Genomic DNA, 12098 nt, shown 5'->3' on the forward strand with positions numbered 1-12098 from the left:
GAGAACAGTGATTCTCATCAAGCCAATTCTTAGCTTCGTGTAGTTTGATAACATTACCCAAGGTTGGGGGCAAGTGGACATCCCAGCACTGCTGCGGTCAGGTCCATCACTATTCGCGCTTCTGCTCGACTCTTCATAGGGGTTCTTTGGGGTTTCCGAGAGCGGCTTCTGAGTCCTGAGAGGAAGCCAACAAACTGAGACCATCTCAAAAGGAAAACAAAAACCCATCCCACTCGCCGGAGCAGCTACTTTGTCAGATTAGATCTATAGATGGTGCATATGTAGCTGAGCCTGGCTCTGAGAACCCGAGGCCAGCGAGCAGCTCCAGGGGCAGCACCGCTAAGCAAATGGCCACAGAGGTGATCATAGAGACAATTCTGGTGCATTGTAACCTCAAGAAAGAGTTGGAACAATCTTAGTCAAAAAACAGTTCTTATCATGTGTGTGTGTGTGTGTGTGTGTGTGTGTGTGTGTGTGTGTATAGGTTTGCGTGTCTGCACCTGTATGGAAGTGTGCCCTCGCGTGGAGGTCAGAAGTAGACATTGGACATCTTTCTCAGTTGCTATACATCTTATTTGAAACGAGGGTCTCCAGTGAGCCTGAAGTTTGTCAGCTAGTCTGGCTGGTCATCAAGCCCAGGCAGGGATCCTGTTTCTCTCTCTCCAGTGCTTGGATTGCAGGTGCACAGTGACACCCTGCTTTATTTTATCTTACGTTTTAAAGCATAGCTGCTGAAGATTTACCTCAGGTCCTCAGGCTCGCATGGCAAACGCTTTACTGACCGAGTCCTCCCCTAGGGCCTTCATCGTCTTTGTTATTAGGAATATGGAGTCGGAAGCTGAAAGGCCACCGTCACCTCGCCCCTGGTTTTCAAGCCACACAAGCACTGGTCAGGCAGACTTGTTGAGGCATACTTGAAATCACAACACTTGGGAGGCCAAGGGAAGAGGATCATGAGTGTAGCCCAGGCTACACTGCAAGACTTTGTCTTAAAAAAAAATTCCAGATTTCTGAAAAATATTGCCACATGTGTTAACACATAAGACAAACAAAAAATAATTGTCATAAATTAACTTATTTTTTATTTTGATTTTTTTTTTTTGAGACAGGGTCTTACTGTGTAGCCCTGCCTGTCCTGAAACTCACTATGCAGACTAGGCTGGCCTTGAACTCACAGAGATTAGCCTGCCTCTGCATCCTGAGTACCATGATTATAGACGTGTGCCACTACCTCTGGCAAAGTTTTTCTTTTCTTTTCTTTTTTTAAAATTCCATTGGCCAAACATTTATTTATTGGCCAACATCTATCTATTGGCCAAGCATCTATCTTTTGATTGACATTCTTTCCAGTCATTGATGACTCAATATTTTTCTACAAATATACAAAGTACATATAATGGGCTTAAAAAGTACAGTTATAAAAAAAAAGTGCAGTTATACTCATGGGTCACCAAATTAAAAGTTCAAGTTTGTCCCCGAGAATCTTATCTCTCAGGAGATGATGGAAAAGGTTTTCAAGTATATGCCTCTTATTGGAAAGATTACTGTTCATACAAAACCATAATAACTTCAGAGGGCAAAAACCATACCCAAAACACCAGGTCTACAGTAAACTCTTAACTCAGCCTAACTCAAGCTCACAAGAACTCTTCAAATAAGTCCTATTTCCCCATACCTTGTAGCGAGGAAAACTAATGCACGCCAGTGAGGAAGCCTGCCTGAGGGGCTCCAGGCACTAACTTGGATTTGAAACATGCATCTCAGGCAGATTCTACGCCATGTACTGTTACAGTGTGCATAGCAGGGTCTTTGGTGGAAGCGCCTTGGTTGAACATATTGAATTTTCCAGAATACGAAACAGTTGCAACTGGTGTGCTTATTCAGCTTTGGTAAATGTGGTTGGATACTTATCTCCTGAGAGCAGAAGGTGCTCTACATCTCACCAGAAAGCTGACACTGGACAGGTAAGGGGACCATGGCCATAGACGATGCAGCCCCCGCAGCCAGGCCTTGTGATCACCAGCACAAACTATACCGCTTCCTAAGCTGTCTCAGCTGCTGGCAGTGCGACAGTGTCCTCTTAGAGGAAATGGACCCAAACAGTGAGATGCCTGCTCCTTGCCTCTAAGGTGGTGTTTTGAGATGATCTGCATCTTACTGTTTCGGTTTTAAAGTGTTAATTTTAAATTATTGAAAGCAAACCCCAATGACCAGATCCCTTCCCAAATTAGGGAAGACAATGGCTTTTCTCTAACACCAAGTAGTTGTTGTGGGTAATTACCAGCAGGCAGTCGTGAGAAATTACAGTTATGCAGGCCGATGTAGGCACGTGATACTGGAAGAAAATGACTGGACTGCAGCGAGGCATTGTGGGAAATAAGGTCTGAGGGTGTAGCTCAATCTAACTAGTGTGAGGTTCTGGGCTCGAGCCTCACCGTCACCAAAATGAAGGCCCACAAATCTTATGCAATGACTGGGGAGGAAAAGGAGAAGCGCTGATGTGTTAGTACAATGGCGTCAGGCTTGTTCCTGCCTTTAAATGCGGTATTTTGCTCAAGTTCATCCCAAGGAAGCAGGCATTCCCTGGGACGGGCTCAAAAAAAGAGGGCATCAGGTCCCAAGGAAAAGAAAGGATTACCTGTAGTAGTAAAGCCCCCAGATCCCCAAGAAGAGCAGCAGGGCTAGCCCGACCACACAGACAGTCACCACAGTGATGTCGCGCTCCTGCCCTTGGCCGGCGTGGCGCAGTTCCCACCATCGCAAGTCTCGGTGCTGACATCGCTCCCCAATGTAGCCAATGACACATCTGTGGATGGCGCAGAAACACAAGTCAACCAGAGACCCCTGGCACCTGATACTTACAAACCCCGATACGCCGCATCTCTCTTTCTTCACCTTTCTGGATTCAGCTTTGGGAGCCTGTGATGCGAGCTAAAAGCGCTGTGTGAAAGTCAGAGACTTTCACCTCTTCTCTGCCTGTCTTCAGGTAACGGGGAGTTGGTTACCTGTGTACTGCCTCCATACGGCATCACAGAACGCTGATGGAAGGTAAACTCTCAGGAGACACCCTTTCTAAACCAGCACAGAGTGAGTCTGCCCTAAGAGCCAGGGGAGACCTGGAAACAGAATGGACCGCAATGGCTGTAGGTCAAAGGAAAGAAGTGGAAGGCAGGGAACCTTGTTGAACATCAGGCTGTAACAGAAGAGCACACGCAGGCTCTGGACAGGAAGCAGAGTTTAGGCTATGGAGAAACTGCTGCTGTTTGCAAAGCTCACCACTAGCCCAAGAGAAAATGTGAGAAAAACAAAAAACAAAAAAACCAGCGACACAAGAGGGCAAGGGGTCATTTGCCTTTAAACACCTTACTGAGCAATGGATCATTGTAATTATAAGGTAAGTGAAGCAAGGCTGCCATCTACTGGAAATGCTTGTTTCTTGAACCAGAGCTCAGAGAAGCAACTGCATTTTCTTCACAGCAAAATTAAAAAGAAAAAAAAAAAAAACTCTTAAAATGTCTCCTCGTAGCCCTGGATCTACCATCAACTCCTCGACGGCCCCGCTTTTTTCTAAACGGCTGAAGGAAAGAACACCCAGAAATGATTCCAGCAGCGCTGCTGGGAAAACACACGTGGAAAGGCACTGTTGAAATCTCCAGAAGGTCTGGAGTCTGTCCCCTAGATCTACCACCAAAAGAAAGTGGGGAGTCACTTTCTGCGGGGAAAGAAAAGGAACAACAATTACTAAGCACCTATGACTGTTTTCAATCACTATTTTCTTAACTCAGTATTTTTTTTTTTTTGTAGATGTCTCCTATTTTACAGGTAAGGAAACAGGCTCAGCACTAAATAATCTTCACGAGGCCACACAGCTGATTGTCGGCTCTGACTCACATAGCTCTCAGGTGTCAAAGCCGAGCTCCCTAGCACACTTAACACTGTTGCTCTCAACAGGGCTTTCTGTTCTGTTCACCTCTGAAAGATAATGTTCTAAAACTGACTACGCAAAAGATGGCAGGAGCTGAGGTGGAGGCTTAAAGGTTAGTCAGGCTTTCTGGGGTCTATTTTAATTCTAGCTAACTTTGGCTACAGCTACTTATTGACAATTCCTAGCAGCCACCTCTTTTTAAACTGCTTGATGCTAATGGGCTCCATTTGTGAATCAAGGTGATCTGGGGTCTTGAGGAGTGTGTCAAATGGCCGGGATCCTGCAGAGCCAAGCAGGCTGATAGAGGAGCCTCTCAAAGCCTAGCACAGCCAGCAACTGACAAGGGGGTGGGACACAGCCATGAGTCTTTTGGATTATTTAAATTATTAATTAGTTTGGCTAAACAAGAAAGGAAGGAAGGAAGGAAGGAAGGAAGGAAGGAAGGAAGGAAGGAAGGAAGGAAGGAAGGAAGGAAATAAAATTCCTGGGCCAAATAAGTTTGAGTTTCCATGGTCAAACAATAAGAAGTCACTGTACACCAAGTAAGGGTAAAGTAGCCTTAAAAGTTGTAGTCGTCGTGAATCCATGAGGAATGGCAGAGCATTCTCCAACCCCACCTGTCCTCAGGAAGCTCCACAGCCCTGCTATGGGGCCCGGCTTTGAAAATGATGAGTTAGAATGGTCTCTGGCCAAAGCCCAACCAGAAACAAGGCCTCCTACAGGCTCAAGGGGTTGGAAAGTCCTGAGCAACCAGACCAGCAAAGTTATAGGAGCCAGTGCACTGGATGCATCAGGCCTCACTCCCCCATAGACCACGGGGCCTTGGGCTCCGCATCTTGCTCCCAGCAAAGAACGAAGAGCCCTTAGAAGCTGCTCTGTGCAGAGAGACAGTGATGAGCTCCTGATCAAGCCGCAGTGACAGGCACTCCCTGAGGTCTGTTACTGCAGAATTAATACTTGACAGGGCAAACAGAGGCAAGTACTGAGAACTTGCTAAACCACATTTTTATTAAATCAATTCAAAATAAAGCTATGGTCCAGTGACCATGAACGCCAGTGCTTTTAAATATTACTTTTGGTTAATGGTCCTTAACTGTGTCATCTTTGTTTGTTTGTTTAAAACAGGGTCTCCAGTGACTATGTAGCCAAGAAGGGCCTAGAACTCCTGATTCTCCTCTTCCTCCTCCTATTTCCCAAGGGCTGGGGTTACAGGTGTGCTCCTATGCCTTAGCCCAGCCCTGGCTTAACTGCCATTTTGTAGTAACTTGTGTTTAAAACATAACCAGAGAGAGAAGATCTTTTCATAGGGACTTAATGATAAAAAGAGAGGGGTGTTGATTCATCTTCAGAATCAGATTGAGATAAAAACTGCAGTATTACAATGCTCTATAGTCCTCTGGCATCCTTCATATTGCAATAGTGGTTTAGGGACCTAACGTTAACTACCATGGAGTAAATAAGCAATTGATAACTATACATTCGGTTTTATAATTTTGTATTTGGTAGGATAGGATAAAGTGTGTAGATAAAAACATTTGATTGCTAACATTAAAGACTATTAATTAGATTTTATAAGTTATACTTAAAAGAGTCTTGAGTGCTGTGTGGTGGTGGTGGCCCACGCCTTTAATTCCAGCACTCCAGGAGGCAGAGGCAGGCGGATCTCTGTGAGTTCAAGGCCAGCCTGGTCTACTGAGTTCCAGGACAGGCTCCAAAGCTACTGAGAAACTCTGTCTTGGAAAAAAAAAAAAGTATCTTGAGTTAGAAAATCAGAGTATGCAAATATGAACCTGGAAGCAGAACTCTACTGGAACTGAGTCATTTTCCATTTTCCAAACATTCCACAGCTTTCGTCAAGCTGACATGTTCCTAATGTAAGACCACACACACAAACATACACACACATACACACACACTCACTCACACACTGGTATATAAATACACTCAGTCAAAGCATATAGAGTCTTCTTTTTTACCAATAATTTAGACTTTTTGTCATTATTATTAACAAAAAATACAGAATTATTTAATCCCATAATATCTACTCAGGAAGATCACAGGTCCCACCATGAGAGATTATGTATTGTACATATATATCCATTCCCTCACACTGCTTTGAACATGTGAAATTCATTAAAAGTTGAATTCAGTCCTGAATTAGGTACTGCATATTTGGGTTTTTGTATGTGTGGATATGTGTATGCAGGAGGGCGTGCAGATGCACATGGAGACCAAAAATTGGCACCAGTGTCTTCCCCCTTTGCTCTCCACTTCTTAAAATTATTTTTGTGTGTGTGTGTGTATGTGTGATGAGTGTATGTGTGAGTGTGTACGTGTGATGGGTGTATGTATATATGGGTACACAGGTGTATGTGTGTATATATGGGTGCATGGCTGTATGTGTATGTATATGTGTGCATGTCTATGTGTGTCTGTGTATATGTGTGTATGTATATGTATGTGTGTATGTGTCTGTGTCTCTATCTTTGTGTGTGTGTGTGTCTATGTGTATATGGCTGCAGAGATGCCACACAAAGCATGTGTGCAAGTCAGAGGACAGCTTACATGAACATGGTTCTCTCCTTCTACTATGTGGTTCTCGGGGACTGAACTCAGGTCTGGGTTTGGTGGGCAGAGTATTTACCCAATGAGCCTGTCCAGACCTTCCACCTTACGTTTAGAGACATGGTCTCTCAGTGAACCTGGAATTCACTGATCCAGTAACCACCAGGGACCCTGCTGTCTCTACACTACACCATCTAGTTACTTGAGTAAAAGAAAGCCACCACCTCCGACAGAAAGGTCTCCACTGTACACATTTTACAGACTTCCTGAATGTCATAGACCACAAAATTCTCTTGTGCCACTGAAGACTCTTGACTTACTTGCACGCGTAGCTGTCCACCGCTTCAAGATACATGCACACACCACCATGCAGGCAGAATCCGTCATGTGATGGCGGGCATTCTGAGTTGCTATTTCTGACCAAATGGCGGTCATCTTCCCCAAGGATAGGGGGTGAGGTAGGGCCTGGAACAGTCAAAAACAAGACTTTTATTTTGAGTTTCTGTGAACAGCTTACGATGAAAATATCAGGAATCATAAGCCCCACCTTTCCTTACCAAGCCTTGGATCAGCAATTGAGAAGCTAAGCCCCTCTTTCTCTGGATTTGGGCCTTCAGATACAAAGTATATTGGAGACAAAGAAAGGAGGGGCAATCCTCAGTCTGAAATGATCTGGGAACCCTGTCAGACACGAGACTGTAACAACTGATGGGAAGGAAATGCTATAGGAGCAGAGGAAAGACTAAGAGGAAAAGCCTCCTGGTTTTGAATCGCTTCCTACTTCTTAAGGGAAGATGTTGGGTGTGCAACCAAGAAGTTTTTCAGTATTTTTTTCTTTCCTTCTTTGTCTTTTTTTTTTTTTTTGAGTGGGGCAGAGTCTCTCAGTAACTCAGGTTATCCTCAAACTCTTGGCAATCCCCCTGCCTCAGCCTCCCAACTACTGGGACTGCAGGCACCAGTCAATATGTACCTTCAATACCCTTTCAATGGAGGAAATAATTTGAGAAAAAACCAAGACACTATAAAATCCAGAACCCAGGCAAGTAAGAACTTCTATGCAGAGCTGAGAGGGCAAGAGCCCTGCCCTGGCTGCCAGAGCCTTGGGGAACCAGCTTCTTTGTGGGACGCAGATGGCATGGTTTATGAAATGGAATAGTGGTGACCGTTTTAAAGAAACAAAAGCTGGTCGGGTTGCTAATTCACATCAAGAGATACTGGCTTTAAAAAGCAATTCTTGAAAGTAATCCTTGAAAAATCCTTGGTGCATGCTTTTAATCCTGCACTGGGGAGGCAGAGGCACGTGGAGCTCTTTGAGTTCGAGACCAGCCTGGTCTACAAAGCGAGTTCTGGGACAGCCTGGGCTGTTATACAGAAAAGCCCTGTCTTGAGAAACAAAGAATAAAGAAACAAAAATCCTTGAAAGTGACTCTTCTCCGGTTACTGCCCCACCACTGAAAAGCTGCCCTATGCTGGGCAACACATGGTGCCATGACTTAGTCCGTACTGAGGTGTGCTGTGTGTATAAAACACATAACAGACTTTTAAGACTTAGTACCGAAATTCAAGTAGATGTAAAATTTTATACAGGTTAGCTCTGAAAGTCCTAACATTTGTATGTACTGAAATAAACAAAATATACTATTACAAGCCCAGATCTAGTTTTGACTTGCCTAGTCCTGCAAAGTTTTTCCCACGGTCCCTGAAAACAACCAACCAATGGGAGAGTAGCCACAGAGTTAAGGAGAACTATCTTTACTGAACTGTGAATAATAATAATGATAATAATAATAATAATAATAAAAGTTTATTACAGATGCTATGAAGTTAAATCCATCTCAAGTTCTGAGGCCCAGCACCAAACTCTCGATGGAATCAGGCTCTCCAGCCCTGATTAAATAGTGATTTCTAGAATCCCCAAGGCAATCAGCATTTCCTGGACCAAGTTCCTCCCGGTTGACCTGGACCATCCATCCACCTACCAGGGCAAGCCAGTCCAGGTGCAGATGGGTGGCCCATGCAAGTGCAGTTGTAGCCTCCCTCCGTGTTGGTGCACTTGGCATTCTCGCCGCAGCTGTGCGCCCCCTGCTGGCATTCATCAATATCTGCCGGAGGAATAAGGGAGAAGAGAAAGGGAATTCAGAGAAGGGAGCAGGGCTGTGGAACCACAGAGTGAGTCTAGGGGATTTCTTCACTGTGTGGTGCCTCATATTCCAGGGCCCTAGGCATTTTAGGGCATGAGTGCTGGAAATAAAGATCACTGTGCCCACGGCTGCACACCTATTCAGGAATTCGAGGCTCCTGATACGATTTCCGCCCCTCTGAGAAGGAATGACTTGTCCAGGCCAGAGATCAGTAGAGCATCTCCAGCAAACAGCATGTCATGTCCTAAAACTCAGATTTCATTTCTGCAACTATATGCTCATCTACCCGCATAAATGGCATATCAAATACAAAGCTTTCCTAAGCACAAGTATGAACCGGCTCCCCTTTAGACCTGCAGCCCGCCTTCTCAGCTAGGCCTCCCTATGTCTGCAGTAAATTACTATAAGAAGAACTTGTCAGGATTTAAGCACTATGCTGGCCCTTGCCAACTGGCAGGAAGCACTCAGGCAGTACCCTGGCCAGCCCAGGGGCCTATGGTTGCTATGTCACTACTTAAGTATGCAGATGCAAAAGGTCCCTTTAAGAGACAAGCTCCGCCCACTCCCCAGCTCTCTTTCCCACTGCTCTGTTTGGAGAGGCAGGCTGGTCTTTGCCTCTTCTTCCTCTTCCTCCTTCTCTCTGTATCTCTCTCTCTTCTCCCACTCCCTTTATCTCAATAAAACTCCCAAGTAAGCTCTGCCTGCACGGTGTGTTTGTCCCTCACCAGCTGCGTGGCTGGTCCCGCTCCTGCTGTTTTACAACAGAGCTGCCTCAGTGTCTTCCCGCATCCCATCTCCCATCTCTGCCCCTTAGATCACACAGCGATGAGCTCACAGCTGTGCCACTTTAGGGACGTGCCAGAGGCTTTTCTGTCACCTACAGCGGTGCTGCCCAGCACAGCAAGACCTTTCCTGTGGGAGTACTGGCTCTCTAAATCCAGCTGGTCCTTTAGTCCACACTGTGCTGTTAGTTTAAAATACACACCGGCTGGGCACTGATGGCGCAGCCCTTTAATCCCAGCACTCGGGAGGCAGAGGCAGGCGGATCTCTGTGAGTTCGAGACCAGCAAGTAAGAACTGGTTTCCCAATCTTGATGTTCTTCACAGTTCTGTTGCCTTTGCGCGTAATGGAGACTACCGACTTGGAATTACTATCCTGAATAGATCAGACTAACTTCTGTTCTATGTTTCCTGTGGTTTTGAATTCTCTCTTTCTCCGAAAGTTATGAGATTGAACCTCTGGCTTCATGAACGCCATACAAGTACTGTAACTGTAACTGCCAGGCTTCCAGCCCTCAAATTGATGTAAACAAACAAACAAAACCAGAATTCCTGTTGTAATCTCAAGTTAGAAATCCTCTCTCAATTTGATAGAGCTCACTCTTCCCAAAGCAAAATCATGCACTGTTGAAACTCTTTTTTAAAAAAATTTATTTATTTGTGTGTGTGCAAAATTTATTTATTTGTGTGGAGGTCAAAAGACAGCTGGCAGTTGGTTCTTTTCCATCTTTATGTTGGTCCCAGGGATTGAACTCAGGCTGCTGGGCTTGGCAGCAAGTACTTACACCCACCAAGCCATCATAGCTGCCCATCAACACTTTTTTATAGAATGTATGTTCCAAGCCTGGCTTGAAGCCTGTCACCTGCTGTGCTGGCCACTTTATGTCAACTTGACACAGGCAAGAGTCACGTGAGAGGAGGGAACCCCAGCTGAGAAAACGCCTCCTTAAGACTGGACTGTAGGCAAGCCCGTGGAGCATTTTCTTAGTTGATTGATGTGAGAGGGTGGCCCTGGGTTAAGAAAAGAGGCTGGGCAAGTCATGGGGAGCAAGCCAGTAAACAGCACCCCTGCATGGCTTCTGCATCAGCTCCTGCCTCCAGATTCCTGCTTGTTTGGGTTCCTGCCCTGACTTCCCTCAGTGATGGACTTATCTGGAAGTGAAAACTGAACTCAACCCTTTCCTTCCCAAGTTGCTTTGTCATGGTGTTTCATCACAACAATAATAACCCTAATTAAGACACATACTTATCAAATACACACACACACGTGCACACAGAGAGAAACACATATCGAGGTACAATGGTAGAAAACACAAACATACCCATTGCTTCCATGGTCCTGAGGATCCCCATGGAGCCAGGCAAGGCAAGGCCATGACACCCTTTGGCATATTTGATAGGAGGCAGGTTAGTGAGAGTGGGAATCTAGAGTTTAAGTCTCTGTGAAAATATACCTCCTTTTTTCTTCAAAAGAAATGAAATATGATGTCTGTTTGCCCAAAATATCTGTGAGCCTGCTTAATTAGAGCCGTGACATTTTCCTGACTGACTGCCAAATGTGTGCTTAAAAGTGGGTTTTCAGATGTCTGGGGACTGCACAGAGCTAATCTGATAAAGTCTGGCTTAAGCCATCCAGATCCACAAATGGACAGTCAGGACCTTCACAAGTGAGAGAAAACACCATCAGTGGAGTTTCTTATCAGGGCATCTGCCCTTCACAGTTTGTTTCCAGAAGGAGGTACAGAAAAGCCCAGAAGAGGAGCCAGGAAGCCCTGAGAAAGTGGCTAAGCACCGCACTAGGTGAGGGTGGCCTAGGGCAGGCCTCCACTTGTACAGTGATGCTGACACCTGGGGCAGCAGAAGCCATCCAGAGAGTGAACTCCCAGCCCACAGCCCCACCCAGGCCCTGGCAGAGGAGGGCGGTTATGAAAGGGCCTTCAATCATTCTGTACTTGCAGTGAGATGTCAGTGCTGGAAGCTCTCGTCTCATGAACGATCAAGGAACACCCTACGCCCGCCTTGGAGCCACCTGTCCTTTCCTTCACGCTCCCAACACACCCACACCAGCTCTGCACCTCACCGCCGTCCGGTTGCTACACTCAGTCACAAGGAGATGCTGCCCAGCTACCCACTGAAGGCTTACAGCACTGAGCCCTGATAAACCGCCATCACTCACACCCCAGGGAAGGAACTAAAAAGAAAAAGAGGTAAACAATCTCCTCGGCGGCTGGTGCCTTGTGGCCAAGAGACTATTGACTGAGCCCTAAACTGCATCTGTCTGAACAGGTCACACGGCTTCTCGTTTCTTCTCACTTGACATGTGTCTCTCTCCAATCACATCCCGCCTTGTCTTGGCCCACAGCAACCACAACTTTTGATGACTCTCCTTAGCTTGCCTCTCCCCCCCCCCCCCCCCCCCCCCCCCCCCCCCCCCCCCCCCCCCCCCCCCCCCCCCCCCCCCCCCCCCCCCCCCCCCCCCCCCCCCCCCCCCCCCCCCCCCCCCCCCCCCCCCCCCCCCCCCCCCCCCCCCGCCTTGCCCACTGGCACCTGTGTGCTCTCACCAAGACAGTTGATTCCATCCCCTTCGTAGCCTTCTGAGCACCTGCAGGCGTAGCCGCCCTCCGTGTTGATGCACCTGGAGGAAGCGGCGGGACACCTCGCGCTGCCCAGCGCGCACTCGTCTATAT

General features: G+C 46.5%; 1 protein-coding gene across 1 annotated transcript in view; it reads right to left on the reverse strand.

Annotated features, from left to right (window-relative positions):
* The window catches only part of Egf (epidermal growth factor), a 72645-nt gene that overhangs the window by 7091 nt on the left and 53456 nt on the right, over positions 1-12098 (reverse strand). The window contains 5 exon segments of the mRNA XM_050155496.1: positions 58-175; positions 2639-2806; positions 6811-6955; positions 8470-8592; positions 11973-12098. Coding sequence (XP_050011453.1) covers positions 58-175; positions 2639-2806; positions 6811-6955; positions 8470-8592; positions 11973-12098 — 680 coding nt within the window.

Source organism: Alexandromys fortis, unplaced genomic scaffold, assembly GCF_014885135.2.
Source record: "Alexandromys fortis isolate MF-2015 unplaced genomic scaffold, M_Fortis_MF-2015_v1.1 scaffold_19, whole genome shotgun sequence".
In the NCBI taxonomy this organism is placed as follows: Eukaryota; Metazoa; Chordata; class Mammalia; order Rodentia; family Cricetidae; genus Alexandromys; species Alexandromys fortis.